A 22,361-nucleotide genomic window follows, 5' to 3' on the forward strand; every position below is an offset into this window, starting at 1 on the left:
ATCTGACTCTGATTTAAAGATTTTAACATAAATAATATCAACCGATATGTGTTATAATTTTTTGGACCCACCCTATTTTCTGTGATGTTGTTTTGGTTGTTCTTAACTGTTTTAATTATGTGTTTTCAAATTGTTGTAACCCGCCCTGGGACTTCTGGGTTAAGGGTGGGTAATAAATTCTAATTCTAACAATAACAATGATGATGATGATCAATATTACACATTTTATAATGAATTCAAAATGTTACATTAGTGTTATCAAAATGAATTGAATTTGGATTGTTGCATTACATTGCATTTTGAAATGAATTGGTATTAGACTGTTTATGGTATTACATCTGCTGCTTTGGGTATATTTATGTGGAAAAGCAGCATATACATTGTTGCTGTTGCTGCTATTATTTTCCAGCATGACTAAAGGGGAAAGTAGGTATAGGGCTATCTAAGATATTGGAAGTACATCTGACTATGAAAAACAAAATAAACTAGGAAAATAAAATATGCATAGGTGGGGGATCTATTAGAATGGCCTGCCCTTGGAGGCTGATGGATCCAATTGGGTTTCCAGATAGCCCTGTGGGATTTTCTGGCTGACTGAAGATCTGGCTGACTTGTAGATTATGCAGATGGCCCAGGCTGTTGACATGATCACCCCTGAGCACCCTCTCCCACTTTGTCTAGCCCGTTCAGCTCCTTGCTATACATCAGAACTTAGGGCAATGAAACAAGCTGAGAGACAGCTTGAACACAAGGAGAGGAAAATTCCAGCCAAATACAATTGGTGGGTGCTGATTATTGACCCAAAGCAGTGGCAGTGAAGACAGTAAAGAAAGCAGTAAAAACATTTTCCTGTCTCCATTGCATCCTCATTATGCCATTCAGCAGAGCTTTTCAGGGTTGTATGGGGCCTTTTACACTCTCATCTACAGTAGCTCACTGTGACTTGTTTGCAACACATTTTGAGAGTAAAATAACTTGCATCCACCAGGACCTTGACTTCATTGTTATAGTGGATGAATCTCAAGAGATGTCCAAAACACTGTCTTGTCCTGTTGTATTAGATGAGTTTCAGTTAGTAAGGCTCGAGGATGTGGAAAGGTGCTTGGTTCTGTCTGGGCAACCACTTGTGCTCTTGCCCTTCATAGCTGATAAAAACTAGCAGAGAGGGGACAGCCAGCTGGGCCAGAGAGATGATTAATGCCTCCATGTGAGAGGGGTGGTCCCTGCCTGCTTAAAGGAGGCAGTGGTAAGACTGGTCCTTAAGAAATTCTCCCTGGGTTCAGAAAATCTAAGTACTTATCAACTGGCTGCTAATCTCCCCTTCTTTGGCAAGGTTCTTCAGTGCGTGGTTGGATGAAACCAATTTTCTAGATCCATTTCTATTAGGGTTTAGGTCCATTTTGGCATGGAAGCTGCCTTGGTCGCCCTGTACGATGACCTATGTCAGGAAAGAGACAGTGGGAGTGTGTCCCTGTTAATTCTCCTTGATCTCTCAGCTGCTTTCAATACCATTGACCATGGTATTTGTATGAAGTGGCTATCTGAGTTGGGGGTGGGCGGTACTGCTTTGCAGTGGTTCTAGTCTACAGAGGGTGGAGCTTGGGGAATGTTGTTTGGCCCTGTGGAGACTTCAGTGTGGGGTTCTGCAGGGTTTGGTTTTATTTTATCCCCCATGTTGTTTAACATCTGCATGAAACTACTGAGTGGGTCTTTTGGAGTTTTGAAGTATTTTGTCAGCAATATGTTGATGGCACTCAGCTCTATTTCTACTTTACATCTGCAGGTGTGGCAACGGGTGGGATAGATCACTGTCTTGCCTTGCTGATGCGCTGAAAAGGGCCAATAAACTGAAGCTTAATCCAGACAAGACTGAGACATGGTTAGTGGATGGTTCCCTAGACCGAATGAAGGGGATATGGCCTGCTGTATGGGGTTACACTTCCAGGTACATAGCTTGGGGGATACTCCTGGATCCATTACTGTTGCTTGAGGCTCAAGTGGCTTTGGTGATGCAGAGTGCCTTCCATCAGCTTCAGTAGGTGGTCCAGCTGCACACCTATCTGGACAGAGACAGCCTAATTTCTGTTGTCTACACTCTGGGAAACTCTGGGTTGGACGAATGCAATATGTTATATATGGGTTTGCCTTTGAAGACAGTTTAGACCAGCCTTTCCCAACCAGTGTGCCTCCAGATGTACAACTCCCATCTTCCTGACTATTGGCAATGCTGGCTGAGGCTAATGGGAGTTGTGGTCCAACAACATCTGGAGGCACACTGGTTGGGAAAGGCTGGTTTAGACACTGGTGCAGAAATTAAGGGCCAGACTATTGACTGGACAAGTTGGTCTGAATATATAACACCAATTCTGGCATGCCAGCACTGTCTATCAATTAGTTTCTGTGCTCAATTCAAAGTGCTGGTTTTGACCTATAAAGTCTAATGAGACCCTGGTACCTCAATGACCACCTCTCCCCATATGAACCAACCTGGGCCCTGCAATCATCATCTGAGGCGCTTCTTTGTAGACCTCTTCCATGAGAGGTTTGGAGGCTGGCAATATGAAATGGGCCTTTTCAGTGGTGGCCCTCCACTTGTGGAATGGTCTCCCCAGGGAGGCACATCTGGTGCCATTTTGATCTATTTTTAGGTGCCAGCATTATGGATGTATAAGTAATATATGTCCAGTCAGCTCCCATGTGAGTCAGGTGTTTTCTTCCTTGAATGTTCCCTTCCTTCTTCCATGAAATGGATCTGGACCTTCTTTTCCAAGGAGACTCCTAGCATCATTCTGGGGCACTGTGGTCAGAAATTGAAGTTGCCACAAAACACGGTGGATAACCAGCATGCACTGCCTAGCAAGGGGTGAATTATAAAGCCCTGGGCTCCTATTGGGAGTAAGTAAGTAAGTTAAGTAAGTAAGTAAGTAAGTAAAAGTATCATATACCAGAATGCCAAATATGTCTGAACAGGGATGGAATCCATTGGCCAGTGCTTCTTCAAAAGTGTACTGTCAACCTAACAGGCAGTATCCATTTGAATTCCTTCTTTGTCTGCTATCTGTTGCTTTTTCCAGACCCCCCCCTAAATAGCTATATTAATATCTAGTTTGAAATGAAAAATCAATATTTTGAAAGGAAAATATTCTTTTGAAAGAAAAGTGACTTCGCTTCCTCCTGCTGTTCCTCCTCCTCCTCTTCTAGGCTTGACTTGCTTCCTCCCCACTTGGAGCTTAGATTATTTGATTGGAGGGAGAGTGGCAGAGAGAGAGAGTGAGAGAGAGAGAGAGAGAGAGAGAGAGCGCTGTACTGCTGCTGTGAGAAAAATCAATAAAAGAACAATATATTTGAGGGGGGGAATGGTGTTGGGGGAAATCTGCTAAAGTTTGGAGCAAACAGGATTGCTCTGCAAAGATGGAGAATATGCAGACCACTGAAAGACCTGGTGCTAAAGCCAGATTCAGCGAAATTCTCATCCATCCCTAATATACATTGTATTTCTACCATCCCCTCTTTTCAGTTTATTGGTCATTGGAATGTCTGGAAATCTCTGGCAGATCACAGATGTGGGTATACTTCCTTTGAACTTGAAAGTTTGAGTCATTATGGCTGGCAGAAACATTCTCTATGGATTTGTCCAATCTCTTTTAAAAACCATCTAAATGAGTGAAGATCACCATATCCTCTAATACTGTATTCACATCCAGTCATTTTCAGTTTGCCACCCATTTCTCACAGTACCAGCTGGCATTCAAGATAGTCCAGTATTTGCATGAGGTGGAGAATAAAAAAGTAACCCTCTCCATTTCCAGCCTATAGGGCAGGTGTGGCCCTCCACAATGCTGACAATGCTGAACTACAGCTCCTGTTGACTCCAGCAAGCATGGCCAATGGCCAGGGATGATGGGAGACAGAGTTCAGCAACATCTGGAGGGCCAAAGTTTCCTTACACCTACTATATGGGCATCCATCATTTTAATGCAGTCCCTTGGGGAAAGCTTTGCTGTAAGGGATAGTGCTATTTTAAAGAGTCATTACTTGGAGTGCCTTTAAACACACTGTCAGTAGACAGCCATCTTCAATGCTGAAAAAATGTGTCACAATCCGGCTGCTGTCTGCAGTAGTTGAAGTATGCAGAATTATACAAAGTAATATCTGCAGTATATTTAGGAATCCATGATAGTTGCATTTGATTATTATAAATGTCCAGCTTTTGCATTGTACTGTTTTCATTATGTAAATTCAATTTATTCAAACTGTTACAGAAACAAAAATACAAACTTGCTTAATGGTTGTGGGGGTGTAAGAAGATCAGTATAAGTTTCCAGTAACTCACAGGAGGAGAGCATCACACTCACCTGGCAATCTCTGATCATCACTACTACTGAAGGTAAGGTAAGGATTTTTCCTTTCAATCATTCATGTATCCTTGTGTTTAGGGATGTGCATCTTTAAAGCAGCCCTTTTATCATTTTGGTGAGTGAATTTATTGCAGTGTATTTATTGAAGTAGGAACAAAAAAAGGTATAGCATCCTGAAATAATGGACTGTTCTGGTCTTCACTGAAAGATTTTGAATTTCATCATGACCACCTTGTCTCATGCTAATGCTGAATTTGCCATTGGCTTTTTCCAACGGGTGGCTCAAGAGCTCCAGTGTTGTTTCCCCCTGTGAACCTAATCTCAGCCCTGGGCCTGACTGCTTATGCATCTGGATGTGAACAGGCAAGTGAGATTGAGAAGGTGGGTATAATCAAGCAACACAGATGCAGCCTGCAAACTGTGCTCATTGGCACATTGCTTTTCCATCACTGGTTTATCATTTATTATTACGGTGTAATGAGTTATTATTTTCACTGATTGTACTTAATCTGGATTTGATTAAATCAAACCACTCCCCCTCAAAATAGAATTGGGAAAGGCAGTATAGACAATATTTGGCAATTTAAAGGGGTTAAGCCCAAATCCCAAGTGAAAACCATTAAAGCCCTAAACACCTTAAACCCAAAATATCTGAAAGAGTGCTTCTTTTCCTAATTATTATTGTTATTTTTATTATTATTGGCATCTATAATATAAAAGTAATCCCGCCGGGACTTGGACTCCCAGTTTACAGCAGTTGATCCTAATGAGGTGTCCGGAGCACAGTCTTGTCATGTTTTATTGGATGAGTTTCAGTTGGCTCAGCTCGAGGACGTGGACAGGTGCGTGCAACCACTTCTACACTAGATCCTTGCCCCTCCTGGCTAATAAAAACTAGCAGGGATGGAACAGCTGGCTGGGCCAGGGAAGTGATAAACGCCTCTTTACGAGAGGGAGTGGTCCCTAGCTGTCTGAAAGAGGCAGTAGTGAGACCACTTCTGAAAAAACCTTCCTTGGACCCAGAAGACCTTAATAGCTACAGACCAGTAGCGAATGTTCCATTCCTGGGCAAGATCTTGGAACGAGTGGTTGCTGCCCAGCTCCAGGCACTATTGGATGAAACCGATTATCTAGATCCATTTCAATCGGGTTTTAGGCCCGGTTTTAGCACCGAGACAGCCTTGGTCGCCCTGTACGATGACTTATGTCGGAAGAGGGATGGAGGGAGTGTAACTCTGTTGATTCTCCTTGATCTCTCAGCGGCTTTTGATACCATCGACCATGGTATCCTTCTGGAGAGGCTCGTGGAGTTGGGAGTTGGGGGCACTGCGTGGCAGTGGTTCCGCTCCTACCTGGCGGGTCGTCTCCAGAAGGTAGTCCTTGGGGAACATTGCTCGACACCGTGGGCTCTCCAATGTGGAGTCCCGCAGGGGCAGTTCTGTCCCCCATGCTTTTTAACATCTACATGAAGCCGCTGAGTGCGGTCATCAGGAGTTTTGGAGTGCGTTGCCACCAGTACGCTGATGACACGCAGCTCTATTTCTCCTTTTCATCTTCTTCAGGTGAGGCTGTCAATGTGCTGAACCGTTGCCTGGCTGCGATAATGGACTGGATGAGAGCTAATAAACTGAGGCTGCATCCAGACAAGACTGAGATGCTGTTGGTGGGTGATTTCTCTGATCAGATGGTGGATATGCACCCTGTTCTGGACGGGCTTACACTCCCCCTGAAGGAGCGGGTTCGTAGTCTGGGAGTACTCTTAGATCCTTCCCTGTCACTCGAGGCTCAAGTAGCCTTGGTGGCACAGAATGCGTTCTACCAACTTCGGTTGGTAGCCCAGCTACGTCCCTATCTGGACAGGGAGGACCTCACCTCAGTTGTCCATGCTCTGGTAACCTCTCGATTGGATTACTGCAATGCGCTCTACGTAGGGCTGCCTTTGAAGACGGTTCGGAAACTACAGCTTGTGCAAAATGCAGCGGCCAGGCTGATAATGAGGACCAGGCAGTCCGAAAATATAACACCTGTTCTGGCGCGTTTACACTGGCTACCTATATGTTTCCGGGCCAGATTCAAAGTGCTGGTTTTAACGTATAAAGCCTTATACGGTGCGGGACCACAATATCTCCTGTAACGCCTCTCCCGATATGAACCTGCCCGTACACTACGTTCAACATCGAAGGCCCTCCTCCGAGTTCCGACTCATAGAGAGGCTCGGAGGATGGTTACAAGAACCAGGGCCTTCTCAGTGGTGGCCCCTGAATTGTGGAATAGTCTTCCCGTTGAGGTGCGCTTGGCGCTGACATTGCTATCTTTTCGGCGCCAAGTTAAGACCTTTCTCTTTGCTCAGGCATTTTAGTTTAATATGTTCAATTTGGTTTTAGATTTGTGGATTTTTATATATATGTTTTTGTACTGATTTATGTGATTTTATTGTATATACTTTCTGTTGTACACCGCCCAGAGAGCTATGCTAGTGGGGCGGTATAAAAATTTAACAAACAAATAAATAAAAATAAATTTATAGAGCTCTCATCTCTTTTGAGAGATCTTTATATGTACTGTTCCTGTTCAAACTTTTGTAGTGTTAGGGCCATGGAACATCTGGACTTTCACTACTGCTATTTGTAATCCATGTGCATTTTATTCCAAAAATATCTGGGCTTCTCCATTTGTTCTGAAGCTGTTTAATTAATTTTAATTTGAACATTTACTTTATTATTACAATCCTAAAAATAACGTCTTGAACAAAGGTATCTTGGAATGTACATGCCTAGAACCAAGTCTGTGTACAAAATCCCATAAATGTGCTGAGACTTAGTAATATTGAAGTGCCTCATAACCAATATATATACCTGTAGAAAATGTCACTTCCCCTCATTTCACAAACTTTAAGTGATTTGTTGCTATTAACTCAAGGTAAATATTTAGATTGCCTGATGTTCAACGTGTGATTGGATAATTAATTTGGCATAATTCAGATATCACGTCCTAAACATTCCCAAGAGTGGGATGCATGAAGATGTGTGCTTTGTGCTTGATTGCAAAGTCACTTTGTGATGTCAAAGTCATATAAATCTATCCAAACATATATATCAAATTAATAAGTTCTGCTGTTATATTCCCTGTGCAACTGAAGCAATGTTACAATTTTATTCAAGGTCCTGCACTTGGATGAAGTGAAAGAGTATGTCAGACCCAGGAACAGAAGATATTTGGAGGCAGCCAAAAGCCTTGGACATTCAGCAACCAGATTAAGAACTTCAAAGGTATGTATGAGAATTTTGAATAAAGCATTGGAGTATCCCCACCCCCCAGTCCAACTTGCATATTAGTGTTGTTTCCTGTTACCACAACATCAAACTCTATGCCAGCTGGGGAGAAACATATTTAAAGGAAGAAGAGGGGCCTTGAACATTCAATCAAATCTTAGTATGAAAGTATAAATGTCATTTTCACAAATGCATTCCCAGAAAAATATCCAGATGTTCCCCTCTTTCAGTTACTTAGGCATTAGAGCATGCAGATATTTGCATCTCCCCTGTAGCATCAGTGCAATGTCAGAACCACATTTATCTGATGTTTTTAAGGCCAAATGTTTCTATATGCAGAAGAGATTTATTCCTTTCCTTTAAACTGCCTGGGATTGAAGTACCAATGGATGCAGACGTTTTATAATTTCATTGCAGGCACCAGAAAAAGCCAATACCTGCCCCAAACCAAGACCCCATCCTGAATTGGCAATTCCTAAACCTTGTGACAGCAGGCAAAACATTCATCATCCATGTCCTCATCCTGAGCCAGAGCCATCACCTTGTTCTGAAAGAGTAAGTTATAAAGTATTGGGAATTTGATCTAGATTAATTCTTTGATGTTCAGGGGTTATCTGTAAGTATTCTAAATTATTTAATATAACTTATGGTAAGATCCGGTGAGCAGTAGAAGGGCAAAAGTTAAAAATGGTCAGCTGTGAATGTCATGGGACTTAGGATCACTCACTGTCTCTCAGTCTAACCTACCACACAGGGTTGATGTGGCCATAAAATTGGATAGCTCCCATGAATACTGTGCTGAGCTCCTTGGAGGCATTCAAATGTGATAAATGTTTATTTTCAAGTGAGCATCACTTAGGTGCAATAGGATTTCCAAGAAAGCATATCTGCTTAATATTAGGATGTAGGTTTTATTTCTTGCAAGAAAAGTTATTCACTAATAAGCAAAAAAAAACCCTCTTGCGGTTTAAGAACGTACCTATAGCCAACAGATATTTCTATCAAACTTTAAAAAGCAGGGAAATTGGGCAGCTATAGTGAATGCACCAGGGGAGCAGGAGCTCTGACCTCCTCTCTGAGGTATTGTACTACCATACACATTTTCAAAATGCAAACACAATTTAGGTTGGTCTTTCACAGTCCTATCCACTTCCTGTATAGCTTGGAAGAATTTGGCAACGTGTGCCTCTGAGCATATGGTGGTGGTGGCAACAACACCAATTAGCCCAAATATCAGAAACAAATGTGCTGTGCTGTGCTGATCTTGTTTTAGCATGGATGAAGCAACAATATTAAGGCAGTTGATGTAGTTCAGATACTCACTTTAAATGTTTGATTTGATTTGCTTTTTAGTGGTTTCCTATGGTAAATTGTTTTCTTTTGCTTCTGTTTCTGATTATGTGAAGTACAGCAACACTGCATAATTTATACTAAAAAACTCTAAAAACAATTGTGGAATAATGGCACTGACTATTCTGCAGAATAGTCTCCAATGGACATGAGGAGTGTCTCAGTTTGCACATGATAAAACAGTGCCCACTATTCCTTAAGTGGAGTGGTTTAAGCATATCAGGCTATCACATGCATCTTGGGCAGGCCAAGTTTGTTTTTCCCAACAGCTAGATGTATTGCTTAAACAGTAACATATTGTAATCAGTCTGATTTTACATGAAAGCAGCAGTTTTAGATTCAACTGTTAATGCACCCAAAATAGAAAAAGAATATAACCACCATTTGAAACGCAAAGGGCTATCTTCACCATCATATGACATCGACCAATAAAAAGGCTTTGAAATTAATAAAAATACATTTGACAAAGATTTCTAGGATAAATAATGAGTGAAATATAATTTTCTAGGTTAGATTCTTTGTAGAAACAACAGTAACACAGGAAAGAAGCAAAGTAAGAAAAACATCAACAAACATACAAAAATGTAATTCTCCATCTTTGGAGATGCAGTTCTGATTGCAGATGTTGCCACCACTCACCATATGCTCAGAGGCACATGCTACCAAATTCTTCAAAGCTACACAGGAAGTGGGTTGTACTGTGAAAGATGAACCGAAATTGTGTTTGCATTTTTACAGGTTTGTAGGGCAGTACAATATCTCAGAGAGGAGGTCAACTCTCCTACTCCCCTGGTGTATTCACTATAGCTGTCCAATTTCCCTGCTTTTAAAAGTTTGGTAAAAAATATCTGTTGGCTATAGGTACATTCTTAAACTGCAAGGGTTTTTGGTCTATTAGTGAATTTCTCTGCTTTCTAATCCGGGAGGTAAGAAATGAGATCCTGTGCAAGTTTGCTGAGAATGGATTGATCATTTGCATGCTTATTTTTAGTGGCATTAGTCCTGTGAGATCATGCTTAGGATAGGTGAAACAGACTATGGGGGAGGGGAGGAGAAAGGGGGAGGAGAGGAGAAAGGGGGAGGGGAGGAGAAAGGGAGGAGGAGGAGAAAGTGGGTAGGGCAGGTTTGATCATTTGTATGCTTATTGAGTTCAATGGGATTTACTCCAATGCAATCATGCTTAGGATATGTGAAACTGACCACAGGGGAGAAGGAGAAGGGGGAGGGTTGGATGAGGAGGAGAGGGGGAGGGAGATGAAAGGAGGGAGGGGGAGGGGAAGGGGTGGGCAGGTTTGCATGCTTATTGCATGCTTTTTAAGCATTTCCTTGCTTATTGAGTTTAATGGGTTTGTTGGGTTTATTGCAATCATGCATGGAATATGTGAAACTGACCTGGGGGAAGGGCAGAGGGGAGGAAGAAGGAGGGGGAGGAGTAGGGAGAGGGAGGAAGAGGAGGAGATTGGGTGGGTGGGCACTGGGCAGAGGGAAAGCCCCTTTCCTAACCAAAATGAAAACATTGGTAACAGTATCATTATTTTTCCCCACCTGTTGCTTCTACAGGAAACACATGTAGTCTCCCATTCAAATTTAAACCAAAGCTGTCTCTGGCCACATCCACACCAAACATTTATTCCACTTTAAACAGTCATGGCTTCCCCCAAACAATCCTATTCCCCTCACAGAGCTATAATCACCACAATTCTCTGGAAAGAGAGGATGACTGTTAAACCATTCTGGCCGCTAGAGCTCTGTCAGGAGAATAGGAGTCTCCTAACAACTATCATCACCCTTCACAAACTCCAGTTGCCAGGATTCTTTGGGGAAAGCTATGACTGTTAAAAGTGGAATAAATGTCTGGCATGGGTTCAGCACCCTGATTAGCCAAGCCAAACAGCTGGTAGTCTGGCTTTTAGAACACTGACAATTGGTTCTTATTGAGTATGCCTGCACTATCATAGACTCCAATGTTAATTTCCTTAAATTAATTAAAAATCAGCCATGCATTTTCTTAACTTTTAGACTGTAGAAGATGAAGGTCAGAGTATGGGGCAAGGTCAGTAATAGGATTACAAGTACTCTCTGTGCATAACTGATGTTTAATTAATTTCAACAAATTATGAGACCACTGACAGAAAAAAGTCCAACAGGGGTCTGGATTCTTTCACTTGTGTTTCAGACTTTAAAGTCTGAATTCTCTCCGAATGTTTTGGATATCACCATGAAAACTTAGAGAGTTCTTAAGCAAGTGTTTTTGAGTTTAGGACTATAAATTTTGTAAGAATGTTTTTAAAAAACGAGCTTATGGGAAGCAGCAGAATGGCATGGGGCATATTTTTAATTTAACATGGCAGAATGTAAAAAACCCATGCTGGCTATAGTATACAGCCACTCTCATGGCTGTATAATTAACAAGCCTATACTACCTAGTTTTTAATTATAAATTTTTATTTAAATTCATTCAAATTTGCAAAAATATCTTCATGGTAAAAATAAGGTGAATAGCAAATATAGCTGCCAATACCTGAAGGCACAAATTCTACATGTATTGTACTAAAATCCTTTATATTTCAAGCTAACATTACACAATCTAATAACATACTATACAGTTCTTAAAATCTTTCATTTTTTGGACCGCAAAAAAGACAAATAATTGGGTGTTAGAACGAACTAATCCAAAACTATCACTAGAAGCTAAAATGATGAAACTGAGGTTATTGTACTTTGGACACATAACAAGAATCATGTCAATTCACTATAAAAGACAACAATGCTGGGAAAAACAGAAGGGAGTAGAAAAAGAGGAAAACCAAACAAGAGATGGATAGATTCCATAAAGGAAGCCACAGATCTGAACTTCCAAGATCTGAACAAGGTGGTTTATAACAAATGCTATTGGAGGTCGCTGATTCACAGGGTAACCATAAGTCATAATTAACTTGAAGGCACATAACACACACACACCCCAACAGAAAACAACATCAGTTACAGTTACATGGCCCAAAAAAGTAGTAATTACCGTTACAATTACAATTGCTCTGAAAGTAACTGATTACTTTACTTTTCCTCCAAAGTAATCACTACAATTACATTTCAGTTACTTTTTTAAAAAGCCCACAAGGTGCTGGCTTTGGCTGCTGCACAACTGAGTAGCCTAAAACAACATTAAAGATAAACAAATACATACAGAGGTAGTAGAATAATTACTTTTATTCATAAGATAGCAACGGTGGTCTCTCTGCTGGTAAGGGTGGTGGGGAGGGAGGCTGAGGCCACTACTCAGATCTTTGCACGTCAAACCAAGTGCAACCCCCCCCACTCAGCCAGCCAGTGTAATCTCTCTCACTTAACCACCTCCTGGACCCTGCCCAGCCACCAACTAAGGGACACTCACTCAAGCAAACATTTTCCCCTGAGATGCAAAAAAGTTAAAATACTGCAAATGTAGCACAGTAGCCAGAGAGGGTGGTAGAGGCCACTTTGTGTGCCAAGTGCAAACACACACACACACACACACCACACACACAGTCATCTTTCACCTCCACAGTTCTTTATCTCCATTCTGCTGCTGCCTCCTTCTCCTCCTTTATCCATGTTCTTGACCTCCGGATCCTTTTTCCCTCCACTCCATTCTTCACCACCACTATCTGTTTTTTAAAATAATTGTTTTCTCCATTCCACCCTGTCTCACTCTCCGCCTCCTCCCTCGTCACCTCCTGCCCATCCACAGAGCATGAGGAAAGAGCGACACTGCACAGAAGCCCAATTTGAGGCACATGATTTTCATCCACAAATCAGAGAAGCAGAAGACTTCCCCTGCTCCCCCCCAAGTAATGCCCAAAAGTAATTCTGGAAACATTACAATTACTCCACAAAAGTAGTAAAATTACTCCTAGTTCTATTACAATCAAAATGTAAAGGAATTACCCACTCATTACTCAAAAAAAGTAATGAATTACAACTAATTCGTTACTTGTAACTATTTATTTCCAAGCTCTGGAGATTACCTATCCTAGGCCTAGAAGTGGGCAGTGGAATGCAGCTGAAGCGATGTGAAGGAGCTCTGGCAAAAAGCAGGAAGGAATCTGCCTCAAGGCTTGTGCCGGGACACAGACTCCCTGCCTGGTTGTGCCCGCAGTCCCATGTTGTTCCTAGAGAGCATAGTTACCCATGTTGGAGTTCAGATCACCATCACCCCCCTCCTAGGTCTCAAGCACTGCTTCTTAAAAGACACTTTTTCTCTTCCAACTCCCATGAAAAAGGAGGGGTCCGGGTATGAGGTGATTTCGTGTGTGTGTGTGTGTGTTTCTCTAGCTGACACTGAGAAATTCAGGCTACTTTCTAATGCTGGCATTAAACAATGAGATTGTCTGCTGAGCTTGAGAGAAGCCTGCCAAGGAAGAAGGTAACATGTATTTCAGTTTCTCTTGGTTATTTTTGTTGCTTACAGGATGTCCTTGCTGTCCTTTTCACAGCACCTCAGGAATGCATAACGAGTAAAACAACAAGGGGTGTGGGGTGGGAATTATAGTCCACAATGCTCCAGGGCCTTGCACCCCCTTGATTCCACATGAACCAAAGTGGGGTTAGCCAAGCACTGATAATAATGCCCTGCGTGCTGCGCACACAGGTGCCATCAACCAAGATAGCAGCAGAGGCTTCTCTAAGGGGCTGGTGCCCCTACCACCACCTTGACTGGTGGCAGGCATGTGCACACATGCAGCGTAGCACACATGCGTGCCATCAATGAAGATGGCGGGGGGGGTATCAGCCCCTTAGAGAAGCCTCCACTGCCATCTTGGTTGATGACAGTGACCTGTGTGCCCAGGTCATTCACAGAAAGAGAGAAGAGGTAGGTGGAGCGGTCCCACATGGTCTGTAGGGGGGGCTGGGAGCAGGGGGCCTGGGGCAGACTGGCGCCCAAGGGCTCAGTCACGCCTGGCGCTGGCTCTACAGAAAGCAAAGGAAACAGCTTGTTATGACTCAGGGAATAGGGTTCCACAAAGCCAGTGTCATTACATTTTACCTTCTTTTTATCATTAGGATGTTCCTGATTATGAGTTTGAAAAGCCTGAAGCAGTTCATACAGTTTTCAGCAAAATCCTTGCAGCTCTTAATGAGCCCAGCACCAACTATGTACTGAGTTTTGCCAACAAGCTGTATGGAAACAAGGACATTGTCTTTATCCAGGTAATTCTAATTCTGACCCCTGTGGGTGGTCTACTGCACTGTGAGAACCGAAAACACACTGAGTATCTGGATTGTACCGTAAATGGGTATATAATCTACTGCCATCAGTCAAAGTTGCTCCTTATTTCCAGGCCACCAGAGGGAACTATTACTCTAATGATTACCTGTTCTACAACGTCCTTCACCAGAAAAAACAAGTGTTCTGAAACTAAGGAGAGACACTGAATTCAATGGGTCCCTCCGCCAAGCTACATCTCTTCTGGCTTTCAGGAGGCAGGTAATTCCATGAAAATGTCAACCTACAGGCCTATTTTCATTTTCATATATAGTTAACATGCTCCATATCATTTTAAAGATGATTTCCCAAAGTTTCATTCTCTGGCAACAGTTTTTCAAAATGGCATTTTACACATGAGTAAAACAACCAGAATCATGGCATGCAATATGACTCAGAATTTCTCTATTTTTTTTCTAATTTTCAGTTATAGACTTCTCCAAGAGAATGGACAATAGGTTAATGACGCTTTATTGTATTGATAGTTCTGCTTTCTCATTTGGTAAACCGAGAATAAATTTTATGTAAAGAACAAAATCAGATGAACCTAGAACAATAAAACTTACGTTGGTCGAGCATGTTACATTGGTCACAGAAACACATAATTTTTTGCCTCCTCAATAAATGAAAAGAAAAATCTGTATGCTCTTCAAATTTGTAAGCATTAAGAATGGCGTTCCTGAGTAGGGGCGTATTTGCTTCCACCATAATTATGAGAAGACTTGGGAACATTCTCGAATCAAGCGTTGGAGCCACGTGAGACCGCTCATCCAATTAGGAAGGGCGCAGGGCAGCAGATATAAGGCTGCTCCGTCCTTCCCGCGCTTGCCTTTTTTGCCTTGCGGCAGCAGCGTTTAATCTTCGTTCCCTCTCGCTCTGTTGGCGGTTTGGGTTTTGTTCTTATTATTCTCCTCAATAGCGATTCGTTTGCCCCTTGTTTCGTTCTTTCTTAAGCCACTTTGTTGCTCATATCGGATCTCCGCCGATCAGCTGGGCAGCGGGCGTCCGCCGACTGTGCCGCGCGGCGGCGGAGCGGCTAGCAGGCTTCTCTGCTTCTTGGTTGTGTTCTCTTTAGTGTTATTTTCTTTAAGTTTGAGTTAAGAGGGCTTAAGTTCTTCAATTCTGGTTATTGCTGTAGTTTGTTTGTACTTATTTTTAATCTGCTCTTGTTTTCGTTAACGTTATATTATCGCCTCATTTCCCCCCCCACCTTCAATTTTGAGGCGTGATTTAAATTGGTGTGTTGATCCAGTGGGTTCGTTGGATAGTTATTTAATTATATTTATAGCATAATTTTACATAAATTCTTAATTATAGTTTATGTTAATTTAATTCTTAAGGTATATTGTTAGTTAAAATTCATTTAAAAGTTGTTGTTTGTTCACTTTATTGAGTTTAATAAATACCCCTTCACACAATATTTCTCTCCCTCCCACTTCCCTATTCCTTAAATCCTCCACCCACCCCCCTCCCTTATTGCAGATTATAAGGCTTTCATGAAAATAAAAATAAATAAATAAGAATTAATAAGTGTAATAATAATAAGTTAAGTTAATTGGTTGATTATAGTTAATATTGCACTGTACGTGCGCTGTTAAAAAAAAAGAGAGTTGACAAATTCATAATTTGGTTGCACTTGCATTTTGGTAAGTTATATAATTGTTGTTATTTGGTCTTTACGAATATGCCACCCAAAAAAGTTCAGCAGAAAAAAGGGGTGTGTGTTGTGAAGCAAACTGCAAAGCGCCCGCCACCCCAGCAGGACCTGTCTTCTGATGAAGAGGAGGATTTGGGGACCATCTGTGCATTGGTAGCTAGGGTGGAGGCACTGGAAAAGGAATGCAGGCAGCCGCTTGACGCTGATGCGGGTATAAGTACCGCTCCGGCAGGTAAGAAATCTGCATGGTTGGCTTCTAAAGTGCCTAAAAATCGTATTCTTGCTGATTTAGTTTCTAGGATAGGGGTTCTTGAAGCTGCAGCACCCAGAGCGGATCCAGCACTTCATACGCCTTCAGCATGTTTGCCAACTGTTCCAGCCCAAATTTCTTCTGTCACGCCTCCTGTTCCGATGGCTGTTGAGCCTATGCAAGTTCAGCTGCCTGTCTCGCGTGACGTTACCGCTTGTACTCCAGGGGCTTCCGTGTTTGCAGCACCGGACGTGGTTGCCTCACCTGATGCTTATACAGGTGAGCCTATTATGCATTCACAAGCTCACAACACAGCCAATGCCCTTCACAGAGAGACAAACTGCTGGTTCTCCCTTGTTAAGAGACGCTACGCACCCGTTGGTGTTCAGGGGAGGGGTGTTGGTACCCCAACATCCACAGCTTCCTTGGCCTGCTGCTGCCGTAAATTCTTGGCAGACACCTTTGGTTTCCGCTTCTCAATCACCTGCTTCCTTGCCCCTTCCACAGGGAGTTTATCCACAAGGTGATACCTCCCTTCCATTAGGTGATCATTTACTGATAGGAACGAAAGAGAAAATTTGGAGAGGAGAGTATATCGATCTTTTTACTCTCCTGTTTTGTGAAACTGAGACTAAGCTTAAAGATAGTCAGGAAGTTAAAGAGCGTGAGGCGGCGATCAAAAGGAAGGTTGATCGGGTGTGGCCTAATTGGTTGAACGCCTATACGATCTATATGGGTGTTATGACCCAGGCTTATCCGTCTAGGGCTTTGTCCATGATAAAGTATCAGGATATTGTGCATCGTGCCTTTTGTAAATTCTCTGGAACCGCTTGGTTGCGGTATGATCAGAATTTCAGGCAAAGAGCAGCATTAGATCCCACCCTTCGTTGGGACGTTGAACATGCTGGTCTGTGGCTACGATCTATGACCTCTGCCAGGCCTACGATCGGAGATAGAGCAGATAGTGGGCATTTATTGTCACGTGCGCAGACTTCCGCCTGCCCAGGCGGGCATTGGGTTCAATCCCACCAAGTCTGCTGGACATTTAATAGCAGCAGCCGTTGCTCTAGACGTCCCTGTAGATTTAGACATGTCTGTGCACTGTGTGGAGGCAATCACTCTAGTTCCTCCTGCCAGAGGGCACGTATTGTTCGACAAGGTACAGGGGAGCATCAACAGCCAAAACGCGGGTCTGGCAATAGCGGCGGTACGTCGCAAGGCCAGTAGCCCAATCAAGCTGGCTACTTTGGCAAAACTGTTGGAGCATTATCCCAATAGGCAGGCAGCTAGTTTTATACTTCAAGGTTTTACAAATGGTTTTTGTATCCCTTTTGAGGGTCCTAGAATTGCTACATCATTAGTCAATCAGCCTTCTCTTGGACAGTTAGCGCCTGTAGTGTTAGCCAAGCTTAATAAGGAGATACTAGCTGATCGTATCTCAGGCCCCTTCAGTGTTCCTCCTTTAGAAAATTTGAGGATTTCCCCTTTAGGTATTATCCCTAAGAAGCAGGCTGGTGAATATCTCCTGATTCATAATTTGTCATTCCCGAAAGGAGCCTCTGTCAATGATGGCATTTCCCCTATATATGCCTCTGTCAGATATACCTTTTTTGATGAGGCAGTGAGAGTAGTCAGGAAGGCAGGAAGGGGCGCTTTAATGGCAAAGTGTGATATAAAATCCGCTTTTCGCCTCCTGCCTGTACACCCAGTGGATGTTGATTTGCTTGGTTTTAAATTTCAAGGCCAGTTTTACGTAGACAGAGCTATGCTTATGGGTTGTTCTGTTTCTTGTGCTGCTTTTGAAGCATTTAGCACATTTCTTGAATGGGCATTGAGGATGAAAGTATCATCCTCTTCTGCTCATTATCTTGCCGATTTTTTTTTATTTGTAGGGCCTGCTGGGTCTTCTCATTGCCTCCATTTGATGCAATCCTTTGCCACTTTAGCTGATGAATTGGGAGTTCCGTTAGCTCCTGAAAAGACCGAGGGCCCTACTACTTCCCTGATTTTCTTAGGGATCCAGTTAGATACGTTGGATCAGTCTTCACGTTTGCCACTTGAGAAGTTGTTGGTACTGCGTCAATTGCTTTGTTCAGTCCTGAGGTTGAAGAAGATTACATTGGCCCAGTTGCAAGAACTTGTGGGCCATTTAGTTTTTGCTTCCAAAGTAATTTCCCCTGGTCGTGCGTTCCTCAGGCGTTTATGTGACGCCATGAAGGGAGTTCGCTCTCGCTTTCATTTCATCAGGATTACATCAGGGATGAGGGAGGATTTGCACACGTGGCTTGAATTCCTGAAGGATTTCAATGGCCTTTCCTTTTGGTGGGAGGAATTGCTCTTAGAAGCTGAATTGCAGGTGCATTCCGATGCTGCTGGAGGCATTGGTTTCGGAGTAATCTTTAGAGCCCAGTGGTGCGCGGACAGATGGCCTGACAGTTGGCAGGCCAGTGGAATTACTTCAGATTTGACATTTTTGGATTTTTTTCCAATAGTGGTAGCTGTTCATATCTGGCCAATGGCATTTCAAAATCGCACAGTGCGCTTCTGGTGCGATAATTTATCTACAGTTAGCGTTATTAACGCCCAAACATCTAAGTCTCCTCGTGTGATGCGCTTGGTGTGTGCTTTTGTATTGCAATGCTTGCGATTTAATATTTTATTCCTGGCCAGACATGTTCCAGGTATACAGAATACTGTTGCTGATGCACTTTCCCGCTTACAGATGGCGCGTTTTTGGGAGCTTGCACCTGGAGCGGCTCTGGATCCGGTACCAATCCCAGTTTTCCTTTGGAGCCTTGGCAACTAGAAGCTGGGGTTGTGATTGCCGCTGCTCTTGCTCCCAGTACTCAAAATGCGTATGAGCGTTCATTTGCTAAGTTCCAGACTTTCCGCATTGGCTCGGAACTGCCGTTGAGTGGCCTATTCCTGTGGATCATTTATTGCAGTTTATGATATATTTAAAAGGGCACAATAATTCTGTTTCTACTATCGCCTGCCAACTCTCGGCGCTAGCCTTTATTTCTAAGGCAAAGGGGGCTGCCGGATCATTCTGTAGATTTTAGGGTCAGAAAGGTCCTTGAGGGTTGGTCGCGTTCTGCTCCCAGGCCCGCTGACCGGAGGAGGCCAATCACGCCCGATGTCCTCCTCCAGATCCTGGCATTATTTAATTCTTTATGCTCATCTCAGTATGAGTCACACCTGTTCGCTGCAGTAACTCTGACGATGTTTTATGGTGCTTTTCGCCCTAGTGAAGTATTGGCCCCTTCTAAGCGCGATGTGACTTATAGAGCCTTATGCTTTGGCGATTGCACATTAGGTGCTAATGTAGTGAGGTTTTCCCTGCAGGTCTCTAAGACCGATCAAAAGGGCCGTGGCAGTATCGTGCTTTTACGAAGTTGTCAGGTCCCAGTATTGTGCCCTGTGTCTGCAATGCATCAATGCTTATCCATTCGGCCAGCGGGCCAGCGTTATTTGTTCATACACGCAGATGGAACTGCCCTGACTCAATTTCAATTTTGGGCCGTTGTTCGGCGGGCCTTGTTGGCCAGTGGTTGCGATGCTGGAGTCTATGGGCTGCATTCTTTCAGGATTGGTTTGGCTACGGCCGCGGCCCTCATGGGCATGAGTATAAGCGATATACAGGCGATCGGCAGGTGGCGTTCCGATGCATTTAAGTCTTATGTCTGGTTTTAATTTAGAAATGTGTTTTTGTTTCCTATAGGTTTGGCAACCATTCCAATTCCAGTAAGGATCGTCTTGTGTGGCTACTCAATTTTGTTTTGGGCTCATCGAAGGGCATCCTCGTCAGTTCCTGGAACACAGCTGCAGCTTTCGGCCACAGCTACGGTTCAGTGGGAAGCCCGGAGGGGCATGTTATGGGATGCGTTGCTGCCTATTGTGTGCCTTATCATGTCCTTTTCTGATAGGCCACACATATTGTTAATTCATTTGGGTGAAAATGATTTGGTGCAGCGTCCTGGGTTGAATTTGCTGCTTAAGGTTACGCGTGATCTCACGTGGCTTATCCGCTCATATCCCACTCTTATAATTGTATGGTCTGAAATGCTTGTTAGAAGGGTATGGAGGGGTGCAGTGTATCCCAATAAGTTAGATAGATCCAGGAAATGGGTTAATAGGAAGGTCAGGGATTTAGTTTTGTCCCTTGGTGGGGCAGTTATTCATCATGATAGGATCAAGTTCCATGCCCCACATCTGTTTCACGATGACAGTGTTCATCTTTCTGATAAGGTTGTGACCTGTTTTTGGAGGATCTTATGGGGGGATTAAAGGGTTTGTTATCTTCTTTGGGTGGAGGGGACCAAGCTTAAGCTGATCCCCTCTTGTGGCATAGAATTCGGGCAGGTGAGGTAGATGGGGGTTAAATTTAGGCGGTTAAGGCATCATGAAAAAGGGACACTCCCTAGGGAACCATCAGGGCTTTGTGTCTGGTGGCGATCTTGGTTGTGTCCTTGTGGGACCTGCTTGCGCATCATGGTGAACGCCTGTACGGCGGGGCCATGGTGTGGAGGTTGGAACCACACAGATGGCTCCAAGAGCAAGGAGGGAGGATTTCACCCACGTCCTTGACTCTGGGGTGAAGTAATGAAGAGAATGGATACCTTTAGAAGGTGAGGGCATAATCCCTCGTGGTTAGGTTTAGCCTCACCTGCCTGAAGAGGTGAATATTAGAATAATTGGCTGTATTGCATTTGATTAGGATGTTATATTTTAATAAATATAACATTATTCCAGTCTTGTGTCACGAGTCTTCTTTGTGTGGGAGCAATGGCGTTCCTGATTAGGGGCATATTTGCTTCCACCATAATTATGAGAAGACTTGGGAACATTCTCGAATCAAGCGTTGGAGCCACGTGAGACCGCTCATCCAATTAGGAAGGGCGCAGGGCAGCAGATATAAGGCTGCTCCGTCCTTCCCGCGCTTGCCTTTTTCGCCTTGCGGCACCCACCCTCCCTCCCTTGTCAGCATGGGCTTTGCTGTTTGCCTGAATGGGGCCAAGTAGGAATTTTTTGGGGGGGATCCTGATTTCAGAATCCCTTTGGTTTTGCCTACTCCATACTGCTCGGGTTTAATTCAATTGGCTTCTCGGTTGGGTCGGGATGCGTCTGCTTTGGCTGGCATAGAATTCGGGCAGGTGAGGTAGATGGGGGTTAAATTTAGGCGGTTAAGGCATCATGAAAAAGGGACACTCCCTAGGGAACCATCAGGGCTTTGTGTCTGGTGGCGATCTTGGTTGTGTCCTTGTGGGACCAGCTTGCGCATCATGGTGAACGCCTGTACGGCGGGGCCATGGTGTGGAGGTTGGAACCACACAGATGGCTCCAAGAGCAAGGAGGGAGGATTTCACCCACGTCCTTGACTCTGGGGTGAAGTAATGAAGAGAATGGATGCCTTTAGAAGGTGAGGGTATAATCCCTCGTGGTTAGGTTTAGCTTCACCTGCCCGAAAAGGTGAATATTAGAATAATTGGCTGTATTGCATTTGATTAGGATGTTATATTTTAATAAATATAACATTATTCCAGTCTTGTGTCACGAGTCTTCTTTGTGTGGGAGCAAAATGTGATGAGATGTTAACTAAAATGTGTTTTATATGCAGCAGTTCTTGTGACCAACGTAACACCACAATGTGCAACTTACATATGTGTGTTGCCTGTGGGCCATTTAAATCCCTTTTTAGAACTGTTATAATTTTTCCCTGATAATTTAACAATGATTAGGCATATTATTTGCACCATACTATCAATGCAGGGCATCTTACAGATTTTTTAACAAAAAGAGACAGGTTCCTGCTCTCAAGAAGCTTACACTCTAAAAGACAAGTCAGACAAGGGCAGGAAGGACATACGCTATTGCTTTTAAAAGATATATAATTCTAAATTATCTAAAGATAATTCTATATTCATAATTATACGTTAATATATTTAGTAATATATTAATAATTTAGTATATTTAATAATTAGGTTAATTATAAGTAAACTTCAACCTAGGTGTGGTTTACAAAAATATAGAACAGATACTTCTCTACTAGACCCCTGTGATGCGTCCTTCCCTGGCTCTCCCTGTCAGGTTCCTACCTGCTCGTGGTTACTGCCTGTCTCTAGACACCACCAGGGACTCCACCAGTCCGGACCGCACTCTCTTATGGTTTACCTATCCGCTCTAGCAGAGATCTCAACAGATCCCCCTGCTAGGCAACCACCAGTAACGTCCC

The 22,361-nt window shown here is 43.2% G+C and overlaps 1 protein-coding gene across 2 annotated transcripts; it reads left to right on the top strand.

Annotated features, from left to right (window-relative positions):
* The first annotated feature begins 8,084 nt into the window (after positions 1–8,084).
* Positions 8,085–21,503, top strand: LOC133366922 (uncharacterized). 2 transcript variants are annotated; one of them, XR_009758493.1, is made up of 5 exons: positions 8,085–8,185; positions 14,021–14,167; positions 14,299–14,444; positions 16,172–16,408; positions 19,851–21,503. XR_009758493.1 is itself a non-coding variant. In XM_061590476.1 (2 exons), the coding sequence occupies exons 1-2, from the start codon at positions 16,291–16,293 to the stop codon at positions 20,414–20,416; spliced, it is 684 nt and encodes a 227-aa protein (XP_061446460.1). In that variant the 5' UTR covers positions 16,184–16,290; the 3' UTR covers positions 20,417–21,503. The 2 variants fall into 2 exon arrangements, 1 of the variants encoding a protein (XP_061446460.1); XM_061590476.1 differs by lacking the exons at positions 8,085–8,185; positions 14,021–14,167; positions 14,299–14,444 and having other exon boundaries at positions 16,184–16,408.
* The last annotated feature ends 858 nt before the right edge of the window (positions 21,504–22,361 follow it).

Source organism: Rhineura floridana, chromosome 1 (assembly GCF_030035675.1).
Source record: "Rhineura floridana isolate rRhiFlo1 chromosome 1, rRhiFlo1.hap2, whole genome shotgun sequence".
NCBI lineage: Eukaryota > Metazoa > Chordata > Lepidosauria > Squamata > Rhineuridae > Rhineura > Rhineura floridana.

Excerpts from the sequence above, each read along its gene's own strand:
- LOC133366922 (XM_061590476.1), top strand. The coding sequence starts at position 16,291 with ATGGCTGTTGAGCCTATGCAAGTTCAGCTGCCTGTCTCGCGTGACGTT. Across the intron at positions 16,409-19,850 it reads CTCACCTGATGCTTATACAG|GTTTGGCAACCATTCCAATT; the intron begins GTGAGCCTATTA and ends TGTTTCCTATAG.